At 39.8% G+C, this 18,247-nt stretch overlaps 1 protein-coding gene across 2 annotated transcripts; it reads right to left on the bottom strand.

Annotated features, from left to right (window-relative positions):
* Positions 1-383: 383 nt before the first annotated feature.
* LOC105259212 (bone morphogenetic protein receptor type-1B) lies at positions 384-9,265 on the bottom strand. Of its 2 annotated transcripts, none has more exons than XM_011271020.3 (4): positions 9,108-9,265; positions 2,199-3,210; positions 1,791-2,106; positions 384-1,702 (listed from the first exon to the last, which is right to left on the bottom strand). In XM_011271020.3, the coding sequence occupies exons 1-4, from the start codon at positions 9,196-9,198 to the stop codon at positions 1,571-1,573; spliced, it is 1,551 nt and encodes a 516-aa protein (XP_011269322.1). In that variant the 5' UTR covers positions 9,199-9,265; the 3' UTR covers positions 384-1,570. The 2 variants fall into 2 exon arrangements, with proteins under 2 accessions (XP_011269322.1, XP_011269323.1); XM_011271021.3 differs by lacking the exon at positions 9,108-9,265 and adding an exon at positions 6,382-7,292.
* Positions 9,266-18,247: the final 8,982 nt, after the last annotated feature.

Raw genomic sequence — 18,247 nt, 5'->3', positions numbered from 1 at the left:
ATATATATTGTATTTTCAATTAAACATAACGATTGAATTATATGTTTGATTTATGAAAAAAAACAAGCATTTACAAATGAAAAAAACAATATCTAAAAAGAAATGACAATATTAAATAATTGCCGAAAATATAAATTTATTATTCTCTAACAACTATTATCTGTAATCTTTTTTTTTCTTTGTTTAATCACAATTAATGAGCAGAGAAAAGAATATTTAATATTTTTACTGCGTATTACATATAGAAGTTGTAAAAAGTCTAATAACGAAGAAACCTATTTTTATAATTCTTTAATTTACATAGAAACTTTTAATTTTCTCAATCTCTATTCGCAAATACTTTATAGATTCAAAAGGATATGCAAGAAAAATTACACCTAAAATTTGCTACATTATACATTGTTATTGCACTATACAGTTGTTTTTTCACAATTTTCCTTTCTCCAATTACTTTCTCTGTACAAAAACATATAAATTCGAAAAGTACATTGGCAGCATAACAAAAACTTGGGATGATCGATAATCAACCAAAGTAGATAATTAATTCATTTTTTAAAATGGATTAATATGTTTGATTTGTATACAAGTTAGAAATATAAATTACATATTGTACAGATAATACAATACAGGTCTGTGCATGATACTTCATAATCGTCAATATATTTGAATTTTATTTCATCACAAATTTAGTATGCGCACAATTTAGTATGTGCATATCAAAGTTAATCTTTAATAATAAATATATTGTGTGAGAGATACTTAAAAAAAGAGAAAATAGCATATAATATAGGTCGCGAGAGTAGTAATTTTTACAAAGTTCTCATTTAATGCATGTTAAAACATATTTCCTATGTCCAAACAAGATAATCTGATGCAATTATAAGGTATTTTACATAAAAATAATAAATTTGATTTTTGTAACATGTATCCGATATCATATTCACGCACTGAATTCGTTCTGTGGCTTTGCCAGCCCAAAAACAGTGTGATATATTCTTTTTTTATACAATAAGTTTCCTAAGTCTACTATTTAATAAATAGTAGATACATCTAAATACTATTTAGTAAATAGTAGTCTACATCAATAACATATTTACAACAAACTTTAACATGGTAAGTGTGTTAAAATCGTATCCTAGCGATTTTATAACACGTTTTTTTATAAATATATTATTTATAAAAAGAAGTTATATATACATATATCAGAGAAGTCCCAAGTTTCCCGCAATCTTTATTATCTTTGATTTCTTTAAAAATATTTTCATACAGCAAAATTGATCTTTCTTCTTCGATAAAACGCAATGCGCGAATTTGGAGAGACACTCTAACATATCTATATATACAAGTTATTATTATACAATATCATTCATTTTTTACAATTAATCATTCACATTTCTGCATATACATGCTCATTCATATATTCTCTTTCTCTCTTTTTCTTTTGCATATTTAATTTTAATCATCAGTCTTAGGGCTGCAGTCTATAAACAGTTCTATGTACATTAAAAGCTATATTTACAAGGATAGAAAGTTGTTAACTAGTAGAGTCAATTTTTTGTCGAGTCAAACGCTATACGTACTTGATAGTGTAATTATGATCTACTTTCGACACTAGTGTCTTTTTAACGCGAAGAGCAGTTAAACGAACTGCTGGATTCGCGTGCCAACACTCCGACATTATTTTACTCAGCGCATATAGAGTCTGCAAAGAAGATAGCAATGTTATTCTCGATTCGCGTAAAATCGACGGGAATAAATTGGAAAGTTACGAAAAAATGAGTCTCTCTTACCGGATCGTTATCCCATTTTGTCGGAATAATCGGACGTAATCGTTTCACGCAGACTACCATGCGCATATCCTCAAAGTCTGGGTCGCTTGATACCACATCGTGATAAGGCAAGGCGTAAGGCTCAACGGTAGAATTTTTACCACCCGTGATACATCTCCTGCATGCTTCCCAAAATACGAGGCCGACAGAATACATATCTGCCATTTTAAACGCATCGAAGGAAGATGTATTTAGGGTTTCGTCCAACACTTCCGGTGCCATGTAGCGTCGCGTACCCACTCGAGTATTTGGCGCAATGTCAATCTCTCCGCTCTCGCTGTACGAAAATAAATATCTCATTGTAGCAACTTATCTCGTAAAATTATATTAATAATAAAAAGAATGCTCTTGCATTAAGTGTTTACGTACCTAATGTAGCGAACAGCCAGTCCAAAATCAGCTATGGCACATTCTCCGTTTCTTTTAACTAAAATGTTTCTGCTCTTGATATCTCTGTGAGCTATAGCAGGTTTCCCCTGTGTACCAAAGATCTCGGTATGCAAGTGCGCGATACCAGAAGCGATCGACGAACAAATCAATAATAGAGCATGATGATCTAGCACGGTTACTTGTAAGTAATCGTGTAACGAGCCTCTTTCGTGATAATCCGTGATCAGTAACATTTGAGTCCAAGAGCCAGTACCTTTGATATCGGCGGCGATAAAACCCAAGATATTATCGTGTCTCATCAGCACAGTTTGGTAAATTTCCGTTTCTCTGAACCAAGATGCTTCCTCTAAAGTAAAGAAAACTTTCACCGCTACTTTTTCGCCACCTCGCCATCTGGCGAGCCATACTTCGCCGTAACGACCTTTTCCCACGCACTGCGACATGGCTAATTGTTTCGCGATAGTCTGTTGCACCAAGAGTGGCAGTCCCGAGCCCGATCCGCTGCTTTGATCTATAAAGTCCTTGAGGGTTCCTTGCGATGGCACTAGACACGGATCTACCTCTTTCTTCCAGCATCTATGATACATGATTCCTATCGTTATCACGATAATCATTAGCATTGCCGATAGGACCACCGCTAGGATAATAATTGGCGCTCCCGTTGTAATATCCATCGAACTATTTGGAACCGCGGTAGGACGTGGCTTGTAGGATATACTGGGAAATAGTTCCTTGTTGCACAGATCCGTGTTGTTACAACATACTATACTCTTCTCGCGTAAGTGAGGAACTTGATTCCCTTTGCATTGCATAAAACCGCTCTCTGCAGGTGGCAGGCACCCAAATGAATACTCGGGCACGTTTTCTCCCGCATCGGACTCCCACACCACCTCCACGGCGCTGAAACATTGTCCTCCGGCTCGCAACTCGCAGGTTCCGTTTTGCCTACCGTCCGGGCAGTGTCCATCGCAGTAACAGATAATGCCTAGCACTGCAAAGAGGAACACAGGGTGATATTATTAGTTGGAATTTTGATACGAATGAATCAAAACAGTATACATAGACAAAGAAATGCGCAATAACTTTCTAACTAATTAATCGTGTCTAGTCATTTAAATGTTATTTTTAGATCGTACGTGTTTCTTTTGACGTTAAAATTTATTTATAAGCAAGTCATGAATATGGAAAGCGCAATATGAAAAATTCAGTAAACAACGCGTTGCGCAAGGTGCGATAAATAACTCAATAATAATTGATACGACAGGCGAAGGAGAGATGGTTAGAAAGGGATATACTAGGCACGCATAGTCGAACGGATTCGAGAGGTTGTTTGACAAGTCGAGATGTGTCATGTAGGCGAACAACCGTCGTCGCCTCCTACGGAAGAACATATATCGTCACGATGAAAGGAGAGATAAGTAGATAGGTGCGTCGGAAATCGGACACATTTCGTAAATGTACGCATATCTACAGGGTATTTCATAAGTGGTAGGCAAAATTTCACGAATGGATTCCTCATGCTTGGAGAAGAAAAAAAAGTTAAACATTATTAAGATTTTTGTAATACAAAATTTTATCTCATTTCTCGTCTTAGAAGTCCTTTTACAGGCATCAACAATGTTTTTCAGGCCACCGAACTTGAAGGAAAAATCTTAATAACTCAAAAACTAATCATATCCGGACCTATGTTGATAAATTTTTTTTTTCTTCTCTAAACATGAGGAATCCATTCCTGAAATTTTGCCCATCACTTATGAAACACTCTGTACTGATACGAACCATCGAAGACGTGATATCTCTCGAACCGTAAATCTCTCGCAGAAAAAAATACCATGGCATTACGTAAATATCTCGTTTCATCGCTCGAAAAATATCGCGTTAGGGAGATCATCGATAAAAAATAAGAAAACCGAGATAAAGACAGAAAAAATTCGAAATATTACACGTATGAAAGAGAGAGAGAGAGAAAGAGAAAAAGTGATGTACGTAAAATACACACGTCACGAATCTTGTGTCTCGTATTAATATATTTAAAAATAAATTGTCCGGAAGTTTCAATCGCGATCCGCATTGATGCAAAGCGTCCAAAATTAGACGTGATTCTGTCCCGAACTAAATTTGACAGATTGCGAAGCTGCAGAGGGGAAGGCATCCGCCTCCGCGCTACGGTGGCCGATAACGGCGGTGAATTTGATACAAACACGGTGTCACGTTTCTAACGAGTATGCGAGCGACGACGACGACGACGACGACCGCTCTCGAGACGGCGTAACGGCCGCGGGACACAAAAGGGGAGAGAAGAAGAAAGCGAAATACAAGTAAGTCGGAGACACGCGAGCGAACCACGGAGGCTGCGTTTATCTTCCGCCCCGCGAAATTACTCCCGCACCATCTATTTTATAGTGACCGCGCTATTTATATCCTACAAATATCTGAATGACGGATCGATGGCGCGTTCTGCATCCGTTCCACGTATCTACTCTTCCTCTCCTTCCCCGCTCGTAGAAGAAATAAAATTTACTCTCTAATGTTGACAATGTGAAAACATGCTACGAATATTAATTATGTATATAATTATGTATATAAAAAATATTATAAATATTATAAATATTAATTATGTATATAATTATGTACTCGTATATAAAACTAAATTTTCGATATAAAATTCATTATGAATTGATCGCAAAGATTCAGATGAAACAAAATGTCGGGAGATAGTTATAATTGATTACACCTTCTTTCTTCCAGTGTTAAATCCTTCTAAAAAAATCGATATTGTGGACCGAGGACTTGATCAAGTTACATGGAACAAATCGAAACCGTGCTCTTCAAAGAGAGACAAATAAGACAAATGGGAGTAAACAAAGCAAAGCAACGAACTCTCGAGTGTCACGACGTCCGCGACTCACTTATCCTTGCGTATCTGGAAATGAAACGCAAATAGCTTGGCAAAAGTATTTTTCCACATCAACAACATTCTGTCAACGCATACGATCGTTGAACGGATATTATCGCTACTCGCGACTCGCGATTAACGACCGCGATGTGTGGAAACGCGGGCAAATCTAGAAAAAGAATCGCCTGAACGACACTTGTAAATCGCGATACCGATCTCGACTTTATCCGAGGAAGGCAGATTTAAAAGCCATGAATCCTAAACGTTAGTTACGCGGAAATTGTGATATTTTTCTAGAGATATCGTAATGTCACTCTCATCATATATTTATTTACATTAATTATTTTAATTACATTTTATATAAAAATATTATTTAAAAATTTCTTTCTTACTCCCTCTATTGATAAGTATAAATAAAATATATATTTTACGATCGCACAAAATATTTCCTTTATTTAAAATTGGGACCATCGGGGAAGCTCCTCGATCTCGAATCTCCGAACGAGTCCGGTTATCAGCCTGCTTCTCCGTCACTGGCGAGGAAAGCCGTAATGAACTGTTTAGAAAACTGTCATGCACACACGCGAGAGTGCGCGTACATATGAATATATGCGAACGCGCGGCTCGAACGGGAGGCGTAACGCGCATATCTGCTTTCGTGCGGCTTTCGCGACGCAATCGGCGCCCGTAATCGCACGAAGGTTTCAATGAATCGCGCGAGGCAACGTGCCAGCTAGTCGCGGACCTTATCAGCGTGGCAAAGAGCAGTATCAGCGATAGCCCATTCCGTACGTCTATGAGTCGCCGAATCGCGAACTCGGCCGGCGATTCTACAAATGCGACGTACGGCTACTCCAAGATCCCAATTTTTTTCAACCTCTTTTAATCAACAATATCGCGATATCACGTCGCTCATCTGATACGAGATCAAAAGCGATGGGTGGCGGGGATGGATGTGTGCAACGTGTTATATCTCGCGTGAAACGAAATAATAATAGAACGATAAAGATAGGCGTACTTATAAGATAATTTGTTGATAAGATAATACATTAAGATTGCGCTGTTCAAGTTATAGAAAAACACTTGTACAAATTTCGAAGATTGAAAGCTAATACGAAAATTAATTTCGATTTGTACAAGAATATCAATACGTGCTACATCGGACTCTCTATTATCTTTTTCTCGTTTTATCGCACTGTCAATATTTACTAGTCAATAGAGGATGCGTGATTTTCTTACACTGGCAATAAGTATTAAAAATCTCACCAATAAGATAATTTACGTCGCGTTTGAAGGTAGTTGAAAGAAAAGTTTTCTCCTCGCCGTGCATAATTTCAAAATTTTCATCGCACTTACTCTTACCGTACACGCTTTACCGCGTAATTCTTATTGAGATTCGTCGAATCGAATAATGTCATCGACTTTTAATCGATGCCGAGAAGCAAACGTTTCGGAGGCCGTGCGCTATCGCGATAGAATGGCATTCGCGCTGCACGCGAATGTGCATAGGAAACTTAATACCCGCGGGCTGCAAATAATATTGTCGAGAAAGGCGGCGCAAACTGGCACAAATGGACTCGCGTAACCGTGATACGTGGCGATCGTCATTTTCGTGGAAGAACAATCGGCCGCGTAATCCTAGATTCCGTAATCGCCGTCGTGATTTCAAGCGGGAAATCCCCAGCTGATCGAGAGGAGATTAAACTCCCGATGCCCAGCGGCATACGAGATCACAAGTTGAATGAAAAACTAAAGTGGACCACAATTTCGAGCACAATTTTCAGCAGCATCGTACAATGTATGCTCCGTTTGCTACAATTACCAATTAAGTCGATTCAAGTTTGAACAATCGCTCGCTTCTTTCTAAGAAGCAAGGGAGGGAGTCCATTAAATCTCAGTTAACTTTAATTAACGTTTATGGGAACGGCTCGCATGGATGCCAGTTTATCGCGTTTTCGTTGTCACGGATAAAAATAACGATCGTTTTCGCGTGTTTACAATCTGAACCCATCCCGAATCCGCAGCATCTCTTTTTTTATTTCAGATTTAATTTCTCGGAATCATCAATCATCCTTTTCACCTATTTTGTTATTCAGATAGCATGTGTGTTCTTTTTTTATTTCGATAAATATTCTTCTAAATGCGAGATATTAATGATCTATAATAGTGCTGTTTCCGGCACTATTCATTATAAATGTTTAATAAGAATTTCCATAACATACGTCGCAAAATAGCTTATTTTTATGTCGCATCCCGAATACGGAACGCACATGCATTACATTAATTTATAAAATTAATAAATTGACACTTATTAATTTCATTTATTTCAAACAATGTATAGACGATGTTCTTGCGAGTCTCGAGAAGAAAAACGTACGTTATATGCGTCGAAGGGAAAAAAAGAAAGAGAGAAAGAGAGCGTGCAAGTGAGACGAGGGGAAAAAGGATCAGGTTCCTTTCCAAGTTTTCAACGGGAGTACGAAATTACGTTCGGCGAGAGGGAGACACGCTAAAACGACGTCGACGTTTATAACCCTTTGATGTATTTCGAATCTTACGCACCCCGCTGCAACAAGGTAAACAATCTCTGTTTCCTACGGACAGACAGATTCCCGTATTTCGCTTCGCACATATTTAACGTAAAAGCGACCGTCTAATCGCAAGTTTCGATTACTGAATATAAAGATACGGTTTGACGTCAATGTGACATGCGAATCGAACAGACGTATTGCAAGCAAATCAATTATTTTAGAGAGGACACGTTACTCCGAAAAATCGTTGTCTCTTGCGGAAAGGAAAATATTCAATAGTCATCGACTTTCGTACATAAATCTTTTTTATCATCATACGTATCGTTTCAAATAAAATCATCGTACTAAAGCGTATGATTCAATATTCATATCACTGTCATCACTCGATTGTAACAATCGTCGGTCGAGTGCAATCATGCGCAGATTGAAAAGAAAAAGATATTAAAAATGTGACGATTATATATCGTAATTATTGCAATTTCAAAGGGTTAAAGTCTGGTGTCACTTTGCTGATATCAAATCGATCGCGCGCGACGATCGGTTGGTCCAGTATCTCGCGTAAACTGCTCGAGGTTCATGCATGATCGAAGCATGCGAGAGAGAGAGAGAGAAAGAGAGAGATCTCGTTAGCAAAAAAAGGAAAAGAAAACGAGAGAAAAATGGGAAAAGGTCGTAGCGAGAACGACATCGATTCTCAGCACTGCTGGTATTTCAGTCCAACTCCGGAGCGGTTAATTTCATCTCTGTCTCTCTCTCTCTCTCTGTTTCTCCCCTCGTCTCTCCCGCGTTCCCGTCCCTACACAGACAGGCGTAAAAAAGAACGACCGCATGCCACGCTCAGACGACGCAGGAATTCCTTTGGTGAAAACTTATCGATCGCCAGACACGAGGAAACGTCCGTTTGCGGGAGGGAAACCTCGAGAGAAAGAGGAGGCTGCGGAGAAGAGGCGTCTTGACGCTCCGCGAAACCAAGTCGAGGAAAATCGAGACAGGCACCAAGGGTTCGACAGAAGTGTCATCCGGAGGAATCAGCCGCTCTTCCTCGAGGCGGGATGCGATCGAGAGCGCGACGAGCAACGTCATCTCTCACGTTCGATCTCTCGAGCACGTCGTGCTCGTCGGTTCGGGGAGCCAAAGAAGCAGGAAGGGCAACGCGAGCGCGAGCGAAGAGTCTCCCGACGGGAAACAAGGCGGAGAGAAATATCCCGGAGGAGGACGTCGCCGAGTTCCATCTCGCATCTGGCGAAAAAACGGCGGCGCGATCGCGTTTCTCGGCAAAGTAGTCCGCATCCGATCGATGCGGCCCGGCAGCGACGGACGCGTTCCCCGCATCCTCGCGATCGGGAGCATCGCACACACTCGGGCACCCACGTACGGGCGCACGCACACACGCGTACACGGGGAAAGGAGAGCGTGTACGCGTTCGACGCATCGCGCGACGCACGGGACGGACGTACTCACCGCCGAGGCATCTCGCGGCGAACACTCCCAAGCCGAGCCACAGGCCATATTTACATCCGCGCCGATCCCTGGAAGCGGAGAGCCCAGCCATTTTCTACACTCGGGAGCACATACTTCACTGTGACGTAAAGCGCTCCGCGTCGAGTCGCAAGGCGCAGGCTACCCCGGCCTCGGCCTCGGCCGTCTCCGTCGTCGGTCGGTTGGTGGGGACAAGCTGCGACGGTGGGACGAGGTTCTCGTGCATCTTCGGCTCGACAGCGAGGTGGAGGGGAGTCGATCCGGCTGTTCGCGGGAACGTGGGTGCGAGCGAGACGGTGACGATGCCGATTGCGAGACGAAGACTCTCAGGTCTGTACCAAGAAACGAGACGAGAGAGAGGGTTTTTATCTGGCACGAGAGATCTCGACGGTGCGATAAGGAGAATTGAGAGGTACAACGTTACGCGTATTACGATAAAGCCAAATTGCCAAATGTCAATCCGTGATGCGAATTTCTGGAATTTATCGTAATAGGGATAATGTTAACGAATGTGCACATTTTCTCTCGATCCTTATGAATATGATATTTTTTCCCCTCGAGCAACTTTCTAGCATTTTATGCGAATAAAATTTAAAAAATAATTAAAAATCGCATAAATCATTTCGCGTGAGAAAAAAAATGTGCGTAAAACAGGCAGTGGATACGATTGCGACATACTTATCTTTGCTCCTTATCTTTGAAAGTCGTTGCCGTCCGGAGCTGATTTTTTCAAAGATCATTTGTCTAGAGGATTATCTCCCTAAGAGATCAGGGTCTGTTTTGGAAGCGTCTTTTCCATGAAAAATCTCTGTTATTGTTTAGGAAGTTTACGTGTTCGCGGAGCTTACGGGCCTGGCGTCGTTTCGTTGGCGGGGAGGCGCGCGACGGCGCCCTTCGGGCGCCACGAACGACGGCACCGAGATCCGGAGATCTCTCGTTCTCTCTCTCCCTCTCGCTTTCTCTCCTCCTCTCGCCCACGTACGGGGATCGCGATACTCTCCGGAACGAGGGGCGGGACGGGGAGGGTCGACTCGAGTGGTGCTCCTTGGAAAGGCGCGAATGTCTATGCGCGGCGCGTCACCGCGGAATCTAGAGCCTAGCGGGCTCTAGAATCTGGAATCTCTTTCTCCGACCCGCGGGATGCGCGCGAACGGGATTTCTCTTTCTCTCTCTTTAACTTTGCGGCATTTGCATTATTCTGGCGGGCCCGTCCCAGTCGATTGAATCGGATGCGCTCGTCGAACGCGCGGATTGAATTCGATAAAAGCTCACGTTTGAATATTTCATTTTTAGCGTCGATTCGTAACAATATAATGACACTTTGATATAAGCGTACATAATAATAATGATAAACGAGGAAATTTGATTTCGAATGAGATGCGCGCGAAGTAAAGGAAATGAAAAATCAACTAGCATAACAACATGATTGCTCTCATTTTCGAGGAGCAGGGAGAAAAATCGAAAGACAGGGAACCTCATTTTTTTCTCTCGTATTTTTATACCTGTTTCTTCCTTTTAAGTCTCAATTTTTTTCGTTAAGTTTAAGGAAAAATGAAAGTGAAAGAACTGTATTTCGAGGATGGAAGAAAGGTCTGCGATTAAGCGCCGTCGGGGGTGTGCATCACGCTGCGTTTTTAAGTAACGATACGGCTGCGCCCTCGGGTACATTGCGACTCGTCTCGGCTCGGCTCGACTCGACGCGCGAAGTATCCTGGTATCGATATCAGATTACCGGTTAATTGCTGACGGCGCGGCGCGCTCGGCCCCGAAGATTGTTGCACTCCGACAACGATATTTCACGCTTCGGGAGGGCGAGACTACTCGCTACCGCTTCCCAAACGGCCCGACGCCCAATCGTAGCGCGATTTTAAATCAAACTGTCCTGCGTGCCGTCTTACGGCCAGGCATAAATCTCGTGTCAATTTTCAGCGACTTGCGAAAAAAATATTGCATTTCTACCAAAAATGATCGTCAAGTTGTTCGTTGAAGTATTTATGCGTCGTAAATCTCCAAGATTTTACGGCAAATCTTTTCTAACGGTGCATATTTTCCACAGGTACAAAAGAGCGAGAAGGGAAGTTGCATAAAGACGACGGGAGCGACAAAAGGCGCACTGTTCCCGAGTAAACAAAGCGCTATCGTAGCGATTCTTTCGCGTTGCAGCTGGCGGATCGGATCGCGAAACACGTCGGTTCGCATCGAGATTAGGTCGTCGCTGGTGCAGCGAGATACACGCGCTTTATGATCTTATACAGCGTAACCTGTTGCGCGTATATCGCTCGAGCGTCAAGTCGCGAGATCCAGATTGAAGCGCGTCCGTCTCGCGCTTAAAAGGCGTCAGTCATTATATTTTTAGAGATGATCTTCGGCACTTTTATGGAAAGACGTCCACGCGCGCTGATTCCAGATCGAGATGCAGCGAGCGACGCGATGCTTTATAGGATTTTTCCCCGAAGCCGATCGTCGTTGATTACTTGGGATATTTTACGCGGAATGCATGTGGATTTTGTTTTCGAATCCTCTACATCTCTCTTCGATTGATTTAGACTGAATTTTTGACGCGGACGTAGAAAAAAATGTATACTGTATTCAAGTAAATATTATTTATTTTAAGTAGGACTAGTATCATAAATTCACCACAAGCATTAAATTTAATTGAATATATTCTGAATTTTAATAAGTGCAGTATTTTAGTCAAAAATATTATAATAAATTATAACAAAAATATTATACATTATAATAAATTAAAACAAAAATTTGGCTTGCTTACTACTTAGAATTGGCGTAAAGTAAGTTTGATTTTTCCTACAACTTTACGATATTCTTGAAGAAAAAATAAATAGAGAAAATAAATAAGAAAAAATAAATTCTTCTTTTCAGTACATGATAATGAGATTTTCTAATACTTGTGATGAGTAAGACTATTATCAAGAATATATTCTTTGTCGAAGAAAACTATTACTTAAGAAAAATAAACTGAGTAAATAATCGCTTTTCTTGGCAGTAGAATGATATTTTTCTCTGTGTATTTATCGAGTCGAGAATTTATCTCGATTAGAACCGATCGATATTTTAAATATCTCGTAATTAAAATTCCATTGTTCTCACGCTTCTACATTTTAATGTAAACACTAATCTCGTTTGCGGCTAGCGTTGTCGCGCGAAAACACGTGAATGGGATAGACAAGCAGCTTCGACAATTGACGATAAATCACTTAACATCGCTATTAAGCTTATAGAGTGTGCATCGTTGGAAACCACTAATGCTCGCTCGACTATGTTGTTCGAAGTAAATGATGGCTCTTTAGTCTAACTTCAGCATTCGCCTCATCGTCGATCTTCGGTATGACGCAGAAATTATTCTAGACTATAGCGTGCACTTATAATGATTTGCAGATGTTGGCAAAAGACGCAATAAAAGTCGTGCGCGCGGGAGACGTAAAAGTGTCTGTAAAGACGATGTTAACTTCAATGGCAACATCTTATGCGCGACTAGTCGCAATTAGCCTACTTGAACGAGGGCCTCGCCTTTCATTCAACCGGAAATCGATTCGATTCGTTGACTGTTGCCGAAGATTATGCGAGATAATCATGCTCGAAGCGGAGTAAATTTTGAAAGAAAAATTAATACCTCGGTCGCCGTCAATCAATGTCATCGGTTTCGCGGAGAAATCGCGGCGTCTATTGAAAAGAATAATTCCCTGCCTCCGGATTAATTTAAGATTAACGCTTAATTATGAATTATCGAAGATCTTCCGGAAATGGTCGGAATAAGCTGAACGATGAATATGCATGCGAGGCGTATTAATTGCTATAGTTGGCTAACGAACGCTCGCTGTAATTATCGCGGATAATTATCGCGAAACCTATTTCATTAACTGCCTCTGCGTCTCTAACGAACTTGGGAGAGCAAATGACAATGCGTGATACTGAATCGTTGAAGATTCCATAATGATTCGACGATTGCGAGACGTCAATCTCGCTATTTCTGGAAGAGGAAAAAAGAGACGCTGAAAAAATTTTATGATAAGCCTCCGGATCTTAAAATAAATTGGATTGCAATGTTTTTTTCCATTTAAAAAACAACCGTAAGCGGATAACGAATCCTCGTTTCTTATTCACGAATGTCTCGGACAGTCACGTCGGATCCGAGACTTTTTAAGCGTCGTGTTAACGAAAAAAGAGAAGCGTCGCGCCAACAATCCGGAGCTTCGAACCGGATTTCAGGATTAGAATCAGATACCCCCTTCTACCCGCGTTCGTTTTATGCGAGGGCGACGGAGATCTCACCTTCATATACCGTCATTGTCCGGCTTCGAAGAAACGCGACAATGGATAACAAAGGGGCCCGGAGTTCGTGTTCCTCCACGAAATCACGATCCATTCGTCTCGCTTGAAAATATATTACGCTGACAGACGACGAACGAACTGACATAAGGAAGAGCCGCAACGGGTTGTTGCGCGCGGACGTGACGCGGCGGAACACAATTACCATGATCGGCCTCTATCAATTTTTGTTGCTGTTATTTCGCGCCATCTCGAATCGAGAATGGGACGCCCCTCGTGGTGTTATTCTTGTCAATCCTCTTCAACGTCAGTATAAGCGAAATATATTGTTAATAACAAATGAAAACCATCGCAATCCTAATGAAAAAGAATCAAGTTTTTCTTCGACAAATATGAAAATATATATAAATACAGAAAGCCTCTGAGATATAAAGATATATATAAATGCGTTTTGTTAATTTTAATTCGATTTTAATTTGTATTTACCAAGAGAATTGAGTAATTTATCTTATAATTTTAGAGTCAAGAAAGATTTAGATGCAACAAAGAATTTATATATATTTATAATTTATATATTTATATATTTATAATTTACAGAGAAGAATTTATAATTTATATTTAAAAACTTATAATGTGAAGTTTATATATTAAATATATTTAAAATTTTGTAAATTTATAAAAGAAAAATTTTTAAAAGAAAAATGCTTATTGCATAAAAATATCAATATATCTCATCGTTATTGTATTTTTCATAAATTATCGATTGTATGTGACCTTTAGCGAATAATAGGTTAAAGTTTAAAAGAGAGAAATGTCGAAAGGATCATAATGATAAATAGGAGTCTTCTACGAAGGAACCTTACGCCTCGACGCGTTGCACGACAATGGTTGAACAAAGTGAGCGGGCAAGAAGGTCGGACCCTGAAAATCCCAATCTATTCGGCGCCAGCTACGAGGATCGTTCTGGCCGTGGAAGTATATTTCATTCCTCGAGAGGAACCAAGGGATCCGATGGCCTGACGTCGGAGCCATAAAAGAGCGAAAGCCCCGTCTGGCAACTAACGTGCCATGGCGTCCGTAGGCCATTCAGGCCCTTGGGTCTTTCGATCTTTCTTTCCATTTCGTTGTCTCTTTCTCTTTTCTTCATGTATCATGTATACTTCAGTCCTGTATGCAACAGAATGTGGCCCTGAGGCTTTCTATAGAAACCTAAAAATAAATATTGACAAAATTATATAATTTATATAATTCTCGTTACATTTAAAATATCATGAAAAATGTGTTTGTAAATGTATATATCTATATAACAAAGAATTAAAATTTTGATAGAGATAAATCGTTAAACTTTTTATTATATGTATGCATATATGTATACTGTCAGCTGAACAAAGATAATTTTGCGTTGATAAAGAATTAAATAAGATAGTCTTTTTATTCTCATTGCGTCATACATACAGGATGTTCAGCTGACTCACGTCAATGATTATTCAAATCCTTCCAGTGATTTAACCGAGGGGCTAATACTTTTTTGTTTTCGGAAGTATATTGTACTCGCCTTCTCATAAATAACAATCTGTAGCCAACGACCAATGCTCAAGATTAGTAAGTGGAAGGTTACATTGAATAATCGATCATAATTGTGCCTACTTAGCGAAGGGTCCTCGAAGCTGTTCGAGTTCTAACTTGCGGGTACGTACCGGATGTCAAAATTAAAATATAAATCTCAAAGCAACCGATCTAAGCAAACGTTAAATGTTGCGTTTATTACTATTAATCATCGAGTAATCTTAGTATTTGATCGCGCAATCTAATGAAAAAAATTGACATAACCGGCAGACCAAGTATATATTTCTTGTTAATTTTCTTCAAGGTTTTCGCAGAAGTTTCTCTTTTTTTCTTGTTCTTTCTTTCTCTCTCTTTCTTTCTGTCTCTCTTCTGAATCTTAATCGACCATCGTTACCTTCATCATTGCCGTTTGGCGCCGAGATAATTAATCGTCCTGTCGACTACTGCTTCGAAGGATACTGCGCGCCTGCAGTGGTTTATCACGAAAAAGAATAAGGAATATAAGAGAGAGAAAAGAGAAATAGTGGCCGGAGGTCTCCTTCTCCAGAAGATGAGCACTCGAATGAATTCGCTCTCTGGCGCGTTGTAGAAACGACTACCTGCTACGATAACAACAGTTTACTTCCTCGTAGGACTCGTGCCTACGCAGAACCGGGATACGGATATCTTTAAAGGCGGTCTTTTTATCGCCAAGAGTCAGGTGTGAATTGAAGCCACTGCTAGTTTTCGATCAAAGAAAATATACCGCCGAAGAGTCGAACCACGAAGAAAAGACAGTGGTCAGTGAAGAGATTAATCGATCTCTTGTATCGATTAATCAGCTTCGAGTGAATTTTAATTTTAACCATTATGTAAACAGAAAAGAAGGATGTAATAATAATTTGTAATAATTTCGAGATCTTTGAATTGTGGTTTTTTCAGTATTATGATTGAAAATTTGCTGCTACAGAATTTTATAATTATGACATAAAAAATAGGATGAGAGATATTTGATTAGAATAAGTATCAAAAGTCGATTTTTTTCAGTCAAATTTTCGAATCGTTGCAAAACATTCCGAGTATGAGTTAGTTGTGATATCACCGACTCATGTGAGCTATGATTTACATTCGATTTTAATCAGGCGTGATGTAATTGAGCTAATGAATGAGGATTCGGCGGATTTGGCGCGCCGTTGAATACGTTAATTTGACCTAACGCCTATATTTAATTTGCAGAATAGGACGTTTAAAGGAAATTTTCAGTTAATAGCCACTTGTCTTCGAAATAAAATATTTCTGATAAAATTAACAATAAGACATTACGCTTTCTCTTAAGATAATTTTAGTGACTAAATCTTTCATTCTCGATCCCCGATGTTCTTTTTAAAGAGAAAAAAATATAATGATAATAATACATTTGCCTCAAAAGTTATTAGAATATCAATATCACATATCATTAATATTAAGTTCTTTCAAGATGTTATCGAGATAGTTTGACGACAGCCGGAAATAGAAAGCGTAGGTGTCTTTCATACCGAGTACAGTCCTGAAGCTTTCTGGCCGTTTCATCCTTATAGGCGCATACATGAAGGTGGCAAGCAATATGTGGGGGCTCCAGTATAACAAAGATTCATCGGGACCGGTTTCGTATGCCGGCCTTTTTTACGTTCCCCGAAGAGGCCCCGCCGAGCCATGGGTGTGAAAACCGACACCCACCCACTTGTTATTTTGTCAAACAAGAGCCCTGAAAATTATAGGAATCATATGCTGAAGCACGTCTCCTGAAACAATATTATAGCACAAATTGTTCCCGACCGCACTGTGCTTAATTACGTAATACATATATTATATATATCTATCACATTATATAACTTTTATGATGTATAATCACATGCATATATCATATATCTTATATACATACATAAAAGATAAAAAATATCTTAAATATATATATTATGCAAATTTCTTCTCTTTCTAGCATTTTATTAATATTGTCCGATATATCATATGTATCAAAATATTCATCGAAGTAGAAACTCATGATTATAACAATTTCATTTTATCCGCAAATTTCGCATGTATTATATTTCAAATGGCAGAGAGAATTTTCCCGGGAATAATAATAATAATTGGACGTAATGCAAAGTGCAGTCGATCTAATAATAATGTCGCGAAATGATAGGGACACGTATTACGACACCTACCCACTTGACGTTTCGCTAAACATGAATCCAGAAAATTATAGGAATCACGTGGCGACGCATCTCCTCTCCGAGAGCCGAGCCGGCTCGCGCGACTCACGCCAAATTATTCTCGATTGCACGCTCGCGCTACATTTTATAACCGTCAATTAAACGTGACACCGGACAATTGCTGTTTGTGACCGATATATCCCCCTGTATAATTCCGTATGGAGGCGCAAAATTTAACGGTCGCCTCCCCCCGTGACGCACATTGTTATTCGTTGAAGTATGCAATTTCAATCAAGTCATCATCTCTTATTACTGTTAATTAATCCTATATAATCGAAAAACCTTTCATTTTTTTATAAGACTGGACGATTATGTAAAATCGTTATTTAAAATTTATATCGGAAATGGATCGTTTTCTTCGTTTTATAAACGCGTTTTCCACCTTCTCTGGAGAAGCGATTCAACTCGATAGTCGCGATGCTTTGCAGAGCGATCAAAGGAATCGAAAATTGCAATGCGCGTGAGTAGATAGGTATTCCAATCTCATGTATTACTCGCAGCTGCGGTGGTTGCAACGATTCCGAGGCAATTGAACCGAGACGAAATGCTCGGCGGCTAACCGCAGTCATTATTTTCGATATAGGCCCGAAGGACTCTCGAGAAGGGTGGATGTTGCGCGCCAGTAACAAAGATTCTGTCTGGAAAAACATGGTCGGTACGCGTGCAAACCCCATGAAATCTCGTCCCATGAAATTGGATTAGCTTCATGGCGTCTGACTTTTCGTCGTTTTTACATGGCCGTCCTCGTCACACTCTCCGTATTCTTTTTCGCTCCTTTCGTCACAGCAATTTTTAACTCCAAAAGGAAACGCCGAGGTAATCGTGTTTCAGAGTCGATCAAGCCGAGATCGCAGAGATCGCTTAATTGTAAAAACGATTTCGACTCTTTTTAAGGTAATGTTCGAAACGTTCAGTATTTGCCGTTTTTATTTCTGTTTTATTTTTGTTATTATCCATGTTGCCACATGAACGTTTGTTAAAATTAATTAAATTTATTATACTTTCTCTTCCCTCTATGTTTCAATCTATTTGAATGTA

This window comes from Camponotus floridanus, unplaced genomic scaffold, assembly GCF_003227725.1.
Source record: "Camponotus floridanus strain SB8 unplaced genomic scaffold, Cflo_v7.5 scaffold121, whole genome shotgun sequence".
NCBI classification, from domain to species: domain Eukaryota; kingdom Metazoa; phylum Arthropoda; class Insecta; order Hymenoptera; family Formicidae; genus Camponotus; species Camponotus floridanus.
Note: the sequence above shows the minus strand (reverse complement) of the source record. Positions and strands in the feature narration are given on the sequence as shown.

What these genes read in the sequence shown, in the direction of transcription:
- LOC105259212 (XM_011271020.3), bottom strand. Translation starts at nt 9,198, where the DNA reads ATGGCTGGGCTCTCCGCTTCCAGGGATCGGCGCGGATGTAAATATGGC. An exon ending in CTGGCTGTTCGCTACATTAG is followed by an intron (nt 2,107 to 2,198) that starts GTACGTAAACAC and finishes ATTTTCGTACAG; the next exon opens with CGAGAGCGGAGAGATTGACA. An exon ending in CAAAATGGGATAACGATCCG is followed by an intron (nt 1,703 to 1,790) that starts GTAAGAGAGACT and finishes TCTTCTTTGCAG; the next exon opens with ACTCTATATGCGCTGAGTAA.